Genomic DNA, 18,236 nt, shown 5'->3' on the forward strand with positions numbered 1-18,236 from the left:
TTCTCGGCACCCTTCTCGAACGGTGTTTCGGGCCGCGGCCCCCTTAAACTCGAGCAGGGCTGGCAAATTTATTCATGGCCCCGGAAACAAGTTGGTTACGGATAATGCAAAAATATTGTAGGACACCAGTTGATCCTGTGCGGTGGTGCGGTGGCAGAGTTTCACGGCAGCCTGCCGAGGCGGTCTTCCTGTGCGGTGATCTTTATTATTTCGCTTCTTCCTTGCGGGGTAGAAAACTAGAGGAAAACTTGTTTGTTTTTCCCCTTGTTTTTTTCTTGTTGTTGTTTCTTTCTCCTTAGCTGTCAGGGTACGCCTAAAAGGGAAAATATGTTGCCAGATTTACAGCGCGCTCACTTACGCCAAAAACGCCCATCCGTTTAGGAGGCGAAGCTACACTTGTTCCGCAGTGTTCGCTGAGACCGGCAGGCTCAAATGAGGGGGAAAATTATCATCCCCCGCGCGTACACGGTGCGACAAGGGTTAGGCAGAACCGTCTCCGATGACCCGCTGTCTGTGTTTTGACTGTAGCGTTACTGCAAAATGGTTAATCTACACCACTGGAAGGATGTGAGAAAACGCGCAACCCGCCCTCGGATGTTTCGTCAATTTTTGAATTGCGCTCGGTTGCGCTTTTTTTTTTTTGCTGTTGGCTCCGTTGTTCCCCGTTCGTTAACACTTTGAAGTGGACCGGCAGCCGGGTTGACACGTCAGCGCGCAAAGAGCATTTGCTGGCCACTTGAATGTTGACAGATGTTCACCGACAGCAAGGCTCGGGACATGGTGCCGACACGGTTCACATCCGAGGACAGAAGCGGCCGGGCAGCACAGGGCCCGCGAGATTATCATCGAGCACTCACCGGGAGGGACGTGGATGGCCCTCCTTGCGGACCCATACTTTAATCGCATTTATTACTATTATTTTATCCACTTCCCGGGACAGCATTACAGGTTTATTTCCGATTACGACGGTGTATGATTTTTGCAATGGTACTTTTGGTTGAGCTCCCTTTTTCTTCGTGTGCGTATGCGTGTGTGTGTGTGAGTCCATTACAAAACACTGCATTAGGATGTTGGGTACAGTTCTCCTGGTAAAAGGGAGTCAATCCGATGACCGGAGATGGTCGAACATTGGACCATGTCAGCTTGCACGCTAAAGCCGATTACCGGTAGTCTTTGTTTTCGATCCATTTACAAAAGTACAAATCGTCCTGTCCAAGGGCTGTTTTGACTGGTGAGCTGCTTGTTGTTACAAGCCGGACGTAAGACGTTTTGGGAAATTAAATTTGCATCCAAGCAGAAAGTGAAGGTAACTTACTGCTTTTAGAACGACAATGTTGTATGCAAAGTTCGACAATATGCAAAGCAACAATAAATCTTGTTCAATCACAGTGAATCAGAGAAATCCACTTTGGGTGATCTGACGATTAAACATGCGAGTTTACCAGTAGCAGCAAAGTCAACATATCAAGATTAGAGGACAAAAAAACATAAATAGAGTAGTTATAGGGATTGGCCATTTTTTGCCCCTAAGACAATAAAACCATATAAAAACAATACTGAAATGCCAGAAATGACTAATTTAAATAGTACTAATAGGACAAACATTAAAAGACAGAGCAGTTCAAAAGAACTGGTAATGAACCGCATCTCCATTCTAGTTGTGCACAGTGATTTGTTAAACATATTAAACCTCCCTTAGGCTAATTTCGCTTTCATAATGATTAAGGACTAAATCCCGTTCCAAACACTGCAAGAAGCTTGCTTCCTTCATCGACCACAAAGCCAGGAGTTTGTCTTGAGTCTCCCGCCCTTCGTCGTGCCGCTCACCGGTCAATCATTGTTTGCTAATAGAATAAACTACCACACACACCCGAACAAAATGGCTTGTTGAGCAACGGCGGTAATGAATTGCCCGTGTAAATTAATTACGCTCATCATATGGTTTGCCGCCCGAGGGGCAACGCTCATTTGTCAAAAGGCACCCTTTTTCGGTCCGGGTGGGATCTCTTCTCATGCCCGCGAGGATGCGGTAAGTACGCTTTCCAGTCCCGTAGCAGCAAAGAAAGCAAAGGCAAAAAATACAACCAAACGCGTTCTAAAAACTGATGAGCCTCATTAATTTGCACGGTGTAATTATTAATCTGTCATAGTTCAAACTTCAACAACCCAGCAGCTCCTTGGGCGAGCAAGCGGTGCGGCGACAGGCCGGAGAGCGAAAGAAGATTAATCATGTCGTCGGTTCGTAGTCTGGGTTGCTGAATTCCATACCACCGGCGACAGTGTTGTGAGACCTGTTGTGCCCGGATGCCTGTTGAGCGCACTAATTCCTTCACACCGGTGGCGACTGGCAGGGAATGCGCTTTTGCTGCACGAGCTCGAATTTCCTCGCAAACCTCGGAGATGAAAGCCTGTAGTAGCGAAAATGGAAAATGGAGATGGCGGGGGTATGCTCGAGCACGGGAGGCAATCCGTCCTAATTGAAATAAATGTAACCTTTACGAGATAGGGGCTATAATTCGATCCATAAATTACAATTACAAGTAGCACCGTGGCTTGGGCCCACCAGCGACTAACAAAACGACAAACGGAAGGAGCGGCCCAAGGTAAATAGAAACAAATGCACACCTTGCGAGCAGACTTACGACTGGATTCATTTTCTTGCAACGTTGGGCGGTCGTGGGCATTGCGGCGTGGGTGACGACGACTGTCTTTGATGTAGTTACTTTTGTTCCCCCTGGCACAGTCATTGTTTTTATTTTCTCTCGTTTGCACCCGTAACAGGTTTACCGCAAGCACGTAACAAGAAGTCACCCTCGCGATAAAATACACCAGCCGAGGGAAGTTTAACCAAAAAGGTAGCAGCAATAGCAGAAAAACACACACACACACACACACACACACACACACACACACACACAATCCGTAGTAGTTTGATTGTTGTGCACCGAAGCGTGTAGAGAGCCGTGTTGTCGACATGAAAACCGCACACACCTGACACAGGTCGGGCGGCCCGTAGAGCGGGCTTTAAGGACCTTCGGGAAAGTCGTCCCACTGTCTGTGACGATCGAGGCAGCGAAAATTGCCCGCAATCGTACGAGGGGGTACCCCCGGTAATCACGAGGGAGAGAACAAGGGTGGGAGAAGAACTTGATACCACCTGACACAGAGGGAAAGAAAATGATTCGTCCCATTCCCATGGCCGGCTGGAGTACAGTGTCTTCTTCCCCGTGAAGTACTCGCATGAATCTTTCTCCCCTCTATCGTTGCGTACCAGCAGGTGCAGTGTTGGGGAGAGGGCAGAAAGTCCACCAGGACACCGCGTCCGGTGCACCTCCAGCGTTCGCCCCGTGGAAGGGATACATCACCAGCAACAAATGGGTGTTGGCGATTGTTTTGAAGTTTCATTTCCAACCATTGAGAGGTGGTAGCACTCCGGGAGTTACTTACTGTCTCACCCTTAACTGAGTGCGTGTGGAAGTGTGTGTGTGTGTGTGATAACCTATCGTGCCGTACCAAAAGAGGAGCATCATCGACCAAATTTCAACAACAAAGAGATATAATCCTACCACCACCAGGGATACACGGTTCGGGAACGGTCGTGGGGCTCGGGCTGTTTTCAGAAACGAAGAAGCCAAGAACCTATCCGCAAACGTCCGGGAGAAACCGAGAAACGAGATCACACCACCAAACCATGCACCGGCCGTAATCCGACCGTTTTTTACGAGTCCTAAGACAGTCTAATAAAATGGTACACGCCCAACGTGGGAGAGCGGGAAGGGAAAAGACATGAACTCCACACTAAAAGACGGTTTTACATCTTTATTGAAAACCGGAAAAAAACTTGTTACCAATGTGAAGTGAAGAAATGGCATCGTTGACCCTTTTTCTGTTGTTTTGTCTTGAGGTATTTCGCAATGGCACCGCAATGTGACCCAGGCGAAACGGGCAGACCGGTTTCCGTAACGAACTGTCAGATACTATAACACCATCCGAGCATGCAACCATCGGCGGCTGAAGCGAATCCATTTGAAATCCCTTTAAAAAAGCAATCCTACAACGGGAGCAGAACCATTTGAGAGGAACCTTGTTACCGTTTTTGGGCTCTACCGTCAATGGGCTCTGCCATTCCAGGTTGCCGTTATGCCGTACGCTACGCTATAAAAGCAATTGAGTTCTCCCCGGAGTGCATAATCTTTCTCTGTCTCCGTGTGTGTGTGAGTGTGTCGGTGTATTCGCTTCCCTCTTTGATGGGGGAAAAAAGGTGAATAAAAAAGGAAGTAAAACAGAAACAACAGCAAACAGGCAAGACACAAAACCATCATCCTGGGCCTGAGTTGTTTTTTTTTATTCGCTCTTACGACACAAGTTGAAAGGATTTTCCCTATTGTGATTGCTGTTTTGACTGGTTCAGCACAGCTTTTACATCTTTGCTCTCGTTTCAGCACCTTCCCCGCGTACAATCGATTGCTGAGCTGGTCGTTACTACCAGGCCAGGGCTGCTTTCCACGCCACACACGCCGGTTCCGTGGCGAGGGTTCGTGCGCCTTTTATTTCCCGCGAGGGTTTAGCCGCGATGGCCCCGGATAACCCGAACAATTAGATACAACAATGATGCGAACGCTGAAGGTCGGAGGAAACACCAAAAAGCGCATCTGTCCGTAACGCACCAAGTGTCAGCCGAGTTTGTGTGTGTGTGTTCTTTAGCCAAGTGCACAGATTGACACACGGAGTGGAACGGGAACAAGATCATAGAAATCCTATTAGCGAACGCATCATCAAGTGCTTAAGATCGGTGCGCACTGATAGCCGGGGCGACGGGTAGCTGTTACACTGAGAGAGCGGGGCAATAAATCTGCGCTAATGTTTGGGCTTTTGCAGGCCCGTATTCCGAAAGCATATCTGTCGGCGGGGATCAAAATCCAGGGAAGAACGGAACACTTTCAGCCCGCAGCTAATAGAATACGCATTCGCGGCCAAACGCTGTCAGGGGTAGCATTATTGACAAACTGTACTGATAGTGTTGCTGTAACAGATACAGATCAGACGCAGTAAGTAATAGGCCACTCTTTGCCGGTACGCACTGTTGAGCAAAATATGACAAATGCTTGTAATAATTCCTTCCCGGGATGATTCACGGCCTCGCCACTGCTTTTAAGTACCAACTAGTGGCAGCATAAATCAGGGCCAAAACAAATTGGCCTACCTAATTTAATTAACTGCTGTTTTTCGAGTTTGTCTATTAGCAATTAGTTCCATTTATAAAGTGCGAAATGATTCACGGAACAAAGACACAACAGCGAGCAAACAAAAAAAAACAACTGAAACCCCCCTAGAAGAAAAACAAAACCCTCCGTCAGATTCGGCTTTCATCGCCTGTTCCCGGTCCAGTTCCAAAAAACACCCGGGCCGCGTTATGATATTTTCATTAAATGAATATTTCTTCCGCCCTGAAAAATGAATTCACTTCCCAAGAAAGGCGACGGGCCAGAGAAGCCTACGAGTGTGTGTGTGTTTTTTTGCTTTTTAGGTTTTTTTATTCATTCATTCACTTGTCGCGTCACACAGCCCTCCACGCGGCACAGTGGTACCCTCCTCTGATCTCGTTCGCTTTGCTGTTTTGTTACATTTTTTTCTTCGCTTGCCTCGTTTTTGTTTTTTACCTCAACTTATATCCATTTCGAACCTGTTTCAATTTATTTTACGCTACGGTGCGTTTTTTTATCATTTCATTTTCATGCCTTTTCTTTCTCTCTCTCTCTTACTGTGTGTTTGTGATGTTCCTTTTTTTGTTAGCTCGCAATAAACTGAACAAAACAAAAAAGCACACAACAGATAAAAACACAGAATCGAAAATGGCCTGATTCCCATTGAACGCGGAATGGCCGGCCGAAACGAAACGCATCCTCTGCGTGCGTGCCTCTGGTTGGGCCACGGCGCGATGGCCATTTCCGGGCGGCATCATTTCGGGAATGATACAAATGGCTGAGCAGCGCGACCGTAGCAAATAGCAATCCAGGCCCGCAATCACCCGGATGGAACGGGCCGGGATGAACAATGCCAAATGCCGATGCCAACCCCCAGACACAATATGCTCGGACGTGGGGCGAAATGGGGCGAAAAGGTGGTGTGTTTCGCGCAGACGCACACCGCGCCCAATCATGCCGGTGTTGTTCGTTTCGTACGGTACGTTTGGCGCACTGCTTCCGGTATGCTAAAAGGCTTTCCAGCGGGTGCCCTTTCCTCTGCCGAGAGCACCGGATGGATGATGTTGTTGCGACCCGTTTCGATTAGTTTCCGGCCGGAGATGTCGAGCTACGCACACCCGGGGAGCCGGGTACGGACAATCGGGTCCGGTGGAATAGATTTATTCAAATGATCCTGCCAAGCGAATGGTGCGGATATGCGGACTGTCCAGCTCCTACAATGGAACATCCTTTCCAATGCATGAAAACGGGCACCAGTCTCTTTCTCTCCCTCAGCACTCCCAATTTCAACAATATCGATTTATTTACGCACAATAGTTAGTGGCCGGACGAACGAACCAACGAACGGGTTGCTCCTTTTAACTCACTTATCAAGCATTGTTGGGAGCGGGCAAAACAAATAGCTCCCCATTGGAAAACCGACACAGACCGCAAACAATTTCATCGTCATCATCGTCATCATGCCGTCCATCTAGTTCAACGCAACATGTAACGCAGAGCTAGTTGGGCGACTTGTTTTAAAAACCTCCATGATAAATCATCATCATTGTCCCTGCATCAAAGTTTTGCCTAACCAATCAGGTGAAATGGTGCCTCGTCGTCATCGCCGGGGCACTGCGCTTTTCGTGAGCGACGTGGCCATGGGAAGCCCGGGGACAAGTGTCTACCGCCGGTGATGGTGCGTATCGGCGGCAGGATCAGGAGTGGTAGCGTCGCACACTTAATTTGTTTCATCTCTCCCAGGCCCACTCTCCCGGCGAGCTGACTGAATGTTGATGTTGATATCGATTTTTCAAAACCTTCACCATCTTGTTTCCTCCCAGCTTGCGCGCACTCGCTCGCCGAACCTTCAGCACCGTCGACGGTGCCGCCTTCGTCGTTCATTACTTATTTATGAAGGCTTATGCTTTTCGACAACTCGGAGGTTGTAAGAAGCAGCGGCAATAGCAGCAGCAGCAGCAGCAGCATACCAACCAGGGCAACATTAGTATGATCCAACCGGGCTCAAGCCGACGAGACGGGAATGAGATTTGGTTGCCTAAACAAGAACCAACCTTCTACCCCGGGCTTCGCCTTCGACCAGGATCACGCTCCATCACGGGGCGAAGGAGGGTGCTTTCGGCTTTGTGGTTGCGTTTTGTAAAGCTTACCAATGCTGTTGCCCCCGCAGGGTTCATCTTTAGCACGCATCGATCGGAGAGGCAAGGAGGGCACGGCGACCGCACTACACTGCCAAGGCGATGCAAGATTTGCTGCGGATTTATAAAGGCTTTGTTGGATATAAACAATGACTAAAAGTATAAACAGCAGGGAGCACACAAACAATTATGCCTCTTCCTGGTGCCCACTTCCGGCTTGGGGCGGCTACATTTCGTTCATTGTGTTCGTACGCATGGGGAAACATTGTTTAAACAGTTTAAAACCATTCGCCGAATTCGATGAACGTCTTATATCGTACATTTGATCGCAATGGACTCCGAATGGTTTCATTAGCATAGCAAGCGAAATGTTTGATGGACAAGATAGTATCCGTATCCAAGATAGTATTCTATAAAGAATTCATCGAAACAAACAGTTTGCAAAGAGCCTATGATGACACGGAATACACGAAATGGCCGTTCCCATAGTACAACATACTCACTTAAGAGTAGGTATAACTTATCAGGTATTAGTTGTTTGGCCAGTTTAAGAGAAATATTGTTACTAATAGCCAGAGGCGGATTTACTCATCTCGGGGCCCTAAGCGGGGGATCGAAACAGGGCCCCTAGTTTCTACAAAGGATCTCAAAATTTGACAATATCAAAAAAAACCCTTCACATGTTTACGAATACCAATTGCATAATCCTGAATTTGTTAAGGATTAATTATCTTCTGTCCTTTTATATGGTAGTTATTAAATTAATGTAATAGTATCCATAGTTTTCGTGTAATCAGGTCTACATAATTTGCATATTTTACGTTGTCCGTCATCGGTGTTTGCGGTAGTGATTATTGTTTCAAAACCATTATCAAATACTAGCCAGTGTTTGGTGGAAAACATTTTTCAATTTCTACAGAAGTCTTTCATAACAAATACGCATTTGGTCGTTTTTCTAAGCTAAGAGAAGTGTAGATTGAAATGTAAGCAATGAAAAGATTAACTGTCGTCATTAAAACTCCAGACTTTCCAGAATCTTCAGTACTGATCCAGGTGGTCTATGCAGTTGCAGATTGCAGTTTGTGCAGATGCGGTTGCCCTGAACTTGGCCAATTTGACCACTGTAGCAACCTGTCAATTCCTCTAGTCTAGTACACTTAAAAGACATATTTGGTAAGCCTAACAACAAACCCGAATTTTACTCTTTTGTAGTTTTGTATTTGTAAAGAAGATTTTCCTATGCATTTGTTTGCTTAATTATATGAAAGGTATATAAGAGGTGAAATGCACAAAGTTGTCGCGATTTCCTGTTTCCTGTATTTTCTTGTACACGCGTATTTATAGACTTGTCATCCTTGCAATTGAGACCATCAACGAAGTTCATGAAAAAATAATTAAATGTCCCAGCAGCTTTTTCATGCTTTCTTGTGATGAGAGGTTTTATTGCTAATATGGAAGAGCGGGAAAATATGTCAAGTTTTTATATCTAAACCTTATAAAATTATCTCTAACCCTAACAACCTAACAACGTTTCATTGCTCTAAACGTTTTCAACACATTCTACACATTTACTTGTAAGAATGTACTACTTTGAGAAAGTTTAAGTTTTCCATTGATATGTACATTACTGAAATAAAAATCAATTGCATATACAAACGAATTAACATCTGGAGACTGTTGCCGCTTTAGGCCGGGGGCCCCCGCGGCCGCTCAGACCGGATATAGGAATATCCGCCATTGCTAATAGCAATCAATTCCAATCTTTCTATTTGGCTTAACGTTCTACGCGGACATTCCGGCCTATACAGGCTTCCGAGACTTATGTAGTCCCATGCAGCCAGATAGTAAGTCCTTGCTACGGGCGGGACGGTTATGATTATTCCACAATTTTGGCAGGATTGTTTGCGTGCAATTATCCGGGAATGATAATAGAGGTGGAAAAGAGTTTAATTTGAACAGTAATTATAGACTTATTAAACTTCCATTCGGTATCTAAATTATAGTTTTTTAGGATATTGATTATCATGCATACTAAAATAAATTCAAATAAAAGCTAATTGTTTCTGATCAAGAATAAAAAAAATCTACAAGAATGAGCTACAAATAAAGTACATGTACGACCTGATTTAGGCCAAGTGACAGTTTTGCGTTTCCTGGATCTTTTGCGTTCCCTTTCTCCTTGCAACAAACTTTCTACTGCATGGCTTCGGAAAACACTTAGCTCAAACTGCCCAAATATATCGCTCCAAATGATCATTAACCTTAATATTGCTCCACTACGCAACGGCAATCGTGTTCACCAAACTCCAAAAGCAATGGAACAACCGACTCGACCAAAAGCACAAGTGTTACTCCTTGCTGCATTAAACCTTACCTCCACTATTCGATTGGCTTGTGGGCGAAAGCAACCGCAGCCACCTTGAAAACCTTCCCTTAAAGCATGATAAAAACAAAAGACAAATAAAAACAACTATAAAACAATTTGCAACGACGGCGCGCAACATTACAGCCGTTAAATTTGTGGCAATCGACACGGGGCGTGCGGGCGTTCGGGCGCACCGGGACCACAACCACCAACAACGGTACCATGACGGTCCGTGGTGCGAACAGCGGGCCTCCTGTGTGTCATGTAAAGTGCAATTTTCCCGTTTGCTTCTCATTACCGTAATTGATTTTGTTTGTGATCAATTACAACCGAGGGGAAAGGCGGGACAGGAAACGATCGACAGGCGGGAAGCGCCAAGCCCTGTCCCTGCCGCCTGCCCGCCATTGCTCCCAGTTAAGAAGCAACAAAACTAACAGCAAGCGTGTGCGTGTGTCCCTGTGTGTACCGACAATCATAAATATCAATTGAAACAAAATATCTTTACACTCCGGCTTTTGCGCCGGAGCGATGGAACCATACACACGGGCAGGCGAGGGAGTGTGGAACTTCGAGAGGGTCACGTGTCGTTCACGTGCCGCCCGGCGGCGGGTACGGCCACGGGAGAATAGAGATGTCGTAACGCACAAGAGTGTCGCGTCACCATCGACGTTGTCCAAAGTGCAAACACACACACACACACACACACACACACACACACACACGCACCTACATGTACAGATCCCTCAAGGAACAGGTCGGGTAACGTCATACAGCACTGTTCCCAATCACGACGACCACGAACACGGAAAATTTACATGTGTTTTTGGAGCAGTTCTTTACCACACGCAGACACGGCAGCACCAAAGCAGTGCTGTTTGATCGGCCGCACACACACACACACACACACACACTCCCGCTTATGATAAGCGGAAGCAAACTGTTTGAGAACTGTTTTATCAACAGCAAACCTCCATTGTTGTGCTATATTATGCATTGAATGGGCCCGCTGGGGGAAACAAAACGAGAAGAAGTCGTCGTCCTCGGCCCATCGCTACAATTCCCCGAAGGTAATAATGGGTAAGTTTTTCCTTGTTTTCCTTGCTTTTTTGCGGCGCGGCCCTTTGCGCACCGGGATGCGGACCGAGGGAATTGTGAATAGGTTGGGTTCCAAACAGGTCTCTCTTCCCTTGCCATCTCCCTTGCCCATTAGTTCATCCTACCCCCCCCCCTCTCTCCGCCCCAACCCCATCATTGCTTTATTGTTAGCCCCGCTCGATTGGTGTTTGCGTAGGGAGATGGAAATCTTCTTGGCTGGTCCGAATGGGGCAATTGAAGGGCAAGTAATTGTAATAAAAGTGAAACGAATGAAAATGCAGAGCAATAGACCGAGCACAACCACATTCCAGAGGGGCAAACATTATAACACTCAAAACAAAACCTCTCTCCCACACACCCTTACCGCATGTGTGTCTGGGTATGTGTGTTTTCTTGCTATTTTTTTTTTCTTTTCTCTATTAACTTCTTCAAATATTTTGCACAGGAGTTTTAGTGCTCCTGCTCCTGTACCGTGAGCTTAGCTTTCCAGCGGGTTCATTTTCCTGCGACGGCGACGGGTCTCATTTGTGTGTAGGGCGCGCGCGCGCGTTAAAACCACTCCACTCAACAAAAGGGATATAAAAACCTTACACCACTTGTTGTTGTTCGCCCAAGCGACGCAGCGAAAACATACAAAAAAACACCATACCAGGGGAGGGTTCGATCATGCACCCGGCACTCGGCCAGAAACGTGCCACGTCAATCGTGGCAAATTAGAATGGGAAACGCACAATTTCCTTCCAGCTATTTGCCACCGCCAAGGCGCGGACAGTGGCGGCGGTGGGTGGTTATGGCTCACGGCAAAAATCACATTTGCTACTACACCACCGGCACGACGACCAGAAGCGGGGCCGCCGGGCCGGCTGGCTGCCAGTTCGTTCCGGTGGTTAGCAAAAGGCCAAACACCATAACCAGCTGGGGATGGGGAGGGGGGAGAAGGGCTGTGGGAAGGGAGGGAAACCGAGCGCGCGGTACGCACCAAATCGCCGGGAGGAAATTGAAAATTATTTTAATCCACCCGAAAAGGCCCTATGAATGGCTGACGGCATCATCGACGGCGTAAACCTCGCTTCCCCTCGCTTCCCCATCCCAGCACAAGCTTACGATTGGTTTGATTGTTTAAATTTCAATCTTACAACAGGTTCTTGTGGGGTTTTTTTTTGCCGTTCACGTCTAACCGAAACAGTTGGCAAGCGGGAAATGTCTACCGAACTGCGGGTGTTTATTGTTTTCCTGCCGTAGGGTACGTGTAATAGGATAATTATAAAACTGGTTCCGAGTTTTCCTCGGTTTCCCACTTGCAGCGGGACCTGCGTCTAGGGTTACGGCGATCGACTATCTGCGTTGGTTGGTCGATTGAAAAGCCGTAATCGTTTGTAATTATCGTGCAAGATTTACAGTAATCTCATGCTAGTCCGTTGTACGGGCGGTAATCAGTTTTGTATAATGTTTAGAATTTCGATGATGAGTTTAGAATTAGCTGGATTATTTACTTGTGCAGGGAACAAAGTTATGCATCAAACAGTTCCTTCAGTTATCCCTGCTCATTGCTGTTTGTTGCTGTAATGTAAAATGTTATAATAATCCTGTGTCATTGCAAGACTTTAATTTGGATTTTGGTTCATTCGATCATAAACTTTAAGCCATCCATCCGTCGCACTTGAGCCTCAATTCGTAGATTTAATATAGTTTACGTTGTAATAAAAGTACATCCAACGAACCAATTCTATTTGGATATTAAAATTTTCTGCTAAATAAAAATGTGTTAGCATTCAGATTGATATGAAAATCTATTGATTCTAAATTCTAATACACAATTAACTTAATAAAGCTACTTATCGAACTGCTTAAACAATAATATTTTACTAATAATTCATTATTGGGGACAGTGCTACAAAATGACAGTGCTGCAAAATGAGCATCACGTGACGATCACCAATGAAAACAATGAACATATCCGTGTTAGATTGATACTCATTGCTGATACTCAATGCAAGTGCGTCATGATATGACAGACAACCTGATCTTAACACCGTCGCAAGCATAAACTTGGCGTATGGTTCCATTCAACAAAATGCTTTCTCGCTCTGTCTGGTTTGATGGTCTGTGGTTTCAAACGCACGCCATATGGCCCATGACTATCATGACAATCACCGACAGAAAATGTCGCGACCAAATGACTCATCAAGAGTTGGTTGCACACAAAGTCACCAAGCATGCGATGGTCGCAACAACTGTTTGTGTCTCACCTCTGATCATCGCAGTATAGCTCGTGATGCTGACATTATTTTTTTTTTCAGCCGGAATTTGCCATGGTTATGTTAGTGACCTTTTTGCTGAACCACACTCATTGAAAAAAAGTCGTGACAAAGTCAATAACCTAGAGTTAGTTGGTAAAATGTCACCAAGCATGTATTGGGGCGGTCCCGTGGTACAGTCGTCAACTCGTACGACGCAATAACATGACCGTCATGGGTTTAAACCTAGAATGGACCGCCTCTCCGTAGCAAAGGCTAACTATTCGGCTTTGTGGTAATGAATTAAGTCTCGAAAGCCTCTATAGGTCGGCATATCCGCGTAGGACGTTACGCCAAATAGAAGAAGAAGATGTATTGGAAACACCAACTGTTTGAGAATCAACTCTGATTATCACAATTGAGTACGTGACGCTGATATGGATTTTGTTTTAGTCAGAATTTTTGATGACATTGACAGTGACATTTTGCAGCACTGATTGGGGTATACATAATATCCCCAAAGAGGCATGGAGCCGCCCAGTGCTTTGTACTTGTACCTTGAATCTTGTGAGTATTTATTAAAATTCGAACTTCGATGTCTAGAAATTCTACGTTAAGAACAACATTTCAACTAAAAACCCTCTCCTCTAATATTGATTAATTATTAACTAACGAATTTGTTTTAATAAATTACACGCACCACACTGCAAACTACCACAATCCGTCGGGTCAATGTCGATCACCTACCTGTAGCGGCCTCTGTGGCGGCGCGCCCATCCCATGATGGTACATGACGTCATGCTTTAGCTGCGTTGCCATCTGTGGATGATTGTTCTGATGCTTGCCAATATCGACAGCGGCCAGCGCTTCCGCTCTGCTCAAAATTCCATCGTTCAGGCCCGAAAAGATGTCCCCCTGCGAACGAAACCAAACGACATCAACAAATGAACGACTATGTCTGTGTGTGTATTTGTGTATGAGTGCAAAGTGTTAGATTCAACTGCATAATGTATGTGGTGCCTGGTTTTGGCCGTGGCCGCTTTTATGCCTGCCCACCAGCCCGGTAACGGATACCGTCGTTTCAAGTTTTCGGTAAAGGGGGTTCGGCGAAAATTCGAGAGGGATCGGGGCCAAACTTTTCATAAACCTAAATGAGCAACAAAACGATATTTTCTACACAATTAAAAATCCACATGCTCGCCTCGAGCAACACTCGCTACTTCATCAAGTGGACGATAAATTTCCATTCCGGCTAGCAAAGGCCCGGGCGGGCGGAAACCCAGCCAACCATCTGACCAGCAAATTTCATGCTGACGCCTTTCTAATTAACGTCAACAGTCCCAGCGGAAACATTTTTGAGCAGGCAAAATCAAAGGGTTAATTGTCACTTTTCGGTCGGAGACCATGCCAACGATGATGCTGATGGTGCCGATGATGATGATGACGACGGGCACGCCTCGGTGTGCCGGCATTAGGGCTTAACCCTGTCCTACGCGCAAACGCAGGGTTCCCAGTTCCAGGGGCCAGAGTAGCAGGGGAAGCTGGAAAGCTTATTAGTTATCTTGTAATAATTTTGCCACCAGATTGCCAGCTGTCTCCCACTCTTCTACTTTGTCGAGCTAGGGTCGAGCGCAGTGAAAACCTGTCACATTTCGATTTTACAATCAGCGTAAGGGATTTACCCCCGACATCGGTCGAGTGGATCTGCTGCAAATGGGTTTTAGAATTGATACGGGTTCAAAAGATGAGCTAAACGGGACAGGCCGAAGGGTGTGGAACTGTTCTGAGCTACGGTGGGATGGTTAAAATTTATAGCATATTTGTGGTGGTGGCATTCAAATTTTAATGATTTTTAACGATTTCAAGCGAGTAGGTTTATTATTCGAACATTAAAATTGACTGCTATTGTACGTACGGAAATGTTACGGAAATGTAAGCAAATCTGAGCATCGGAGCATGCTGAGCAAAAACATCAAACCAAATTATTACGATTAGTCATAACAACATGTTTATGGCGGTAGCAATACAATGCAATACAGGCTGCTTTGGTTTATACATATAAAGGTAACGGTGTGATGTAACTTTTTAGTTAAACACTTAAATCCTGATAATTGCATATTAAATTAGGAACGCATATGTGTCTTACAGCTCTCCAAGCCTGCCATTTCTATTTCTCTATACTCTTTTTACTTCAATTAAACTAGGACTGGCTCAGAAAGGTTTGATACGAGAACATTTAAATGGAAAAGACCATTGCACTTGTTTAACTCTAAGCAGCAAGGCTTCTAGCTGTATTGTTATGTTTAGTTTATTATTTATTCATCAAATCTTATTGTATCCAGCACTACGAATCAAATCTCAATATATCAATAAAATCATAAACACGATCTCCTTAATCTCCAATAAAACCTTAATTCCAAACCACCCTTCACAATGGAACACACCGAGAAGATCATCCAATTCGTTCTCTTCCTGAGCCAATTTGTCATTTCTTTAAGCACACACTTTAAGCGAGCAGCGTGAACCAATAGCGCCCGCACCGTAAACGGGAGCACAGCACAGCAGAATCAAACTTCCGTACAACTTCTCTCAACCTCAATCAAACCGACACCGACCGAACCTTGAGCCCCTGGGTTTAACGTGCTCGATATTGTTTCCCTTTCTTCGCTGGAAGGAGTCCCCAGAAGAAGAAGAAGCAACAGAAAAAACAACCCGAAATCGAAGCTACAGAAATATATTGGCATTAGGCAACGGTAATCCTAATTTAACGCAAACTTTCACCAAGCGGTGGAGTGTTCGGTTTACGAATCATTTGATCCAATTTGGGCCACAGTAGCAATATCCCACTTGTAATTTTCGTAAACCACTAACACACAACGCAATGGAGCGGAAGAGAGCCGGAAAAGGTGGAACAGCGTATCGGTGGGAAAAAAGGGATACCTTACTGGGGAAGGTTACACCATGCGGCGGGACACAAAAACGTACATATGTACGCGCACACATATGTTTGATTTTTGATGGATGATGACTCGTTCGGGCGTGGGTAGCATAGCAGTAGGCAGGAAGTGGTAAAGAAAGGAAGCAGAACAAAATGCCAACCTGTCGAATCGATTCTACCAGGGGGGGGGGGGCAGACTACGGCAAGGGCCTGCAAAGACACGTGACCGGATGTTATTTGTGGTTTTCTTGTAATAGTGGCTCGCGTTTACCACTCGAAGCCGGGGAAAAGCGAAACAATAACGCAAAGTACACTTGCACGATGGTCACGATAGTGTTCTGTTTGAACTGGAGCATATGTCGCTGCTGGACAGTTGAATTCCCTTTCCCAAATGAAAAAAAGAGCCGTTCACCCTACCGCGTACACGAAGAGAAGGGCCGCAGAGGCCCGGAGCGTTGAGGAGTTGAGCTGAGGCTCATAATTTTGTAGCCGGTAAAACGTTTACGAATCAAGATCGATATCAGTAGACGGAAGGCGTTGAGTGCGTTGACGGATTACCCTTTGCTAGAAAATTCAGAAAAATTCCCGACCATGTTTTACGTGCAATTACTGTTCTCATCACAGTGTTCTCTTCTTCTTCACTCATACAAGAAATGTGTGATCCTTCGTCTAACAGTGTAACAATTGGGCGGGTTCCAGTACGGGTATGTAACAGTATCAAGCAACACAGGAAAAGATTCTCTTTGATGTGTGCAAGATTTGCTTCTCGTTAGTGCAGGTAAACCCGTTTGCTTATCCCGAGACCAAAAAAAAAGAGGGAAAGTACACCGCACATAAAACCGTAAACCATCGACATTCATCGTGCGAAGTGCTACATAAATTTGTTAATTATCATACAAAAGCACTTGATGTCAAGTGCATGTCTCACCCCTTTGCCCCCGGCTCGGACGAAATTTATCGAAGAGCCGAAGAGGTCCGGGTCCGGGGAAGAAGCTACAACATTACGCCCCAACCGAAATTCGGGCCCAGCAAAAGCTAGAAATCATCATCGAGCGAGCGAAAGGCGGCGAATGGGAAATAAAATCCCTCCCTTTTGTGCACGGTGCGCTGTACAGTGGGCTGCGTACCCTCTCTCTCTCTCTCTCCTTCTATCTCTCTGTGGGGAAGGACCAAGTGCCGAGTTACGGGAGATTTAGGAGCGAACATCGTCGAGGACCCATTTCCGGAGCATACAAGGCGGCAAACAAAAAGGGGTACGCACGAGGGGACCGAAAAGAAAAGGGTCCCGTTGTCGTTAACGCAGCTCTTACGGTGCTGCGGGTTGCTCGAGGAAGGGTGGCACGGTGTGTGTGTGTGCGTATGAAGTATGGTGCAACAGTCCATCAAGGGCCCACCCGCCCTATATCATGGTTTATTTTCCGCAGTGAGTTTATTTTATTTTTATTGAAGGACTTCCCAACAGTAACAGGTGTATTTATAGGCTTTACGAAGCGAAGGGGCGAACACAACTGCAGCTTGAGGGGTGGTTGCGTTCCCGCACCACTACCCGCCTGGCACCATGGGCCGGGGACGGAAAATTGTATTTACACTTGCTGCCGCTCTCACCGCACCAGGCAGCATGGGACGGAACATGGGTGGCAAAGGGAACTCGATCCCGAAAACCCGGGCCATTATTTGCTACTGAAACATATTTTCGTCCCTTATTATTTCAACATTGATTTGCTTGCCAGCTTTCCCGGCCCGGTCGTTCCACCTGCCCCGCCCGACGGTTGGCCTTTCGAAAGGTAAAGGTACAACTATTTGAGAATCGTTGCAATTTCCAGCAGCTCTGAGTGCTGTCAAAATTTCTGCGTCATCGCACTACGCACCACACACAGTGTGTGTGTGTGTGTGTGTGTGTGTGTGTGTGTGTGTGTGTGTGGTGTGTGTGTGTGTGTGTGTGTGTGTGTGTGGTGTGTGTGTGTGTGTGTGTGTGTGGTGTGTGTGTGTGTGTGTGTGTGTGTGTGTGTGTGGTGTGTGTGTGTGTGGTGTGTGTGTGTGTGGTGTGTGTGTGTGTGTGTGTGTGTGTGTGTGTGTGTGTGTGTGTGTGTGTGTGTGTGTGGCGTAGGACGATTTGATTGACGAGAAACGGTGCAAGTACTGCCGCGGTGCATTGAAGTAGACGAGCGTATAATTTGGATAATTGAAACATGTGCCAACCGATGGAAAAGTGTCCGTCGTTTTAGCGTGCGTTCCCGGGCAGAAAGGGTAAGGGGAATG

General features: G+C 46.1%; 1 protein-coding gene across 8 annotated transcripts in view; it reads right to left on the reverse strand.

Annotated features, from left to right (window-relative positions):
• LOC121590071 (inhibitory POU protein) overlaps positions 1–18,236 on the reverse strand; it is a 50,994-nt gene that overhangs the window by 7,565 nt on the left and 25,193 nt on the right. For all 8 annotated transcript variants that reach the window (XM_041909442.1, XM_041909446.1, XM_041909445.1 and 5 more), the window contains exon 4: positions 13,787–13,954. In XM_041909442.1, the coding sequence (XP_041765376.1) occupies positions 13,787–13,954 (168 nt within the window). The remainder of the gene's footprint in view (positions 1–13,786; positions 13,955–18,236) is intronic.

This window comes from Anopheles merus, chromosome 2R (assembly GCF_017562075.2).
Source record: "Anopheles merus strain MAF chromosome 2R, AmerM5.1, whole genome shotgun sequence".
Classification (NCBI taxonomy): domain Eukaryota; kingdom Metazoa; phylum Arthropoda; class Insecta; order Diptera; family Culicidae; genus Anopheles; species Anopheles merus.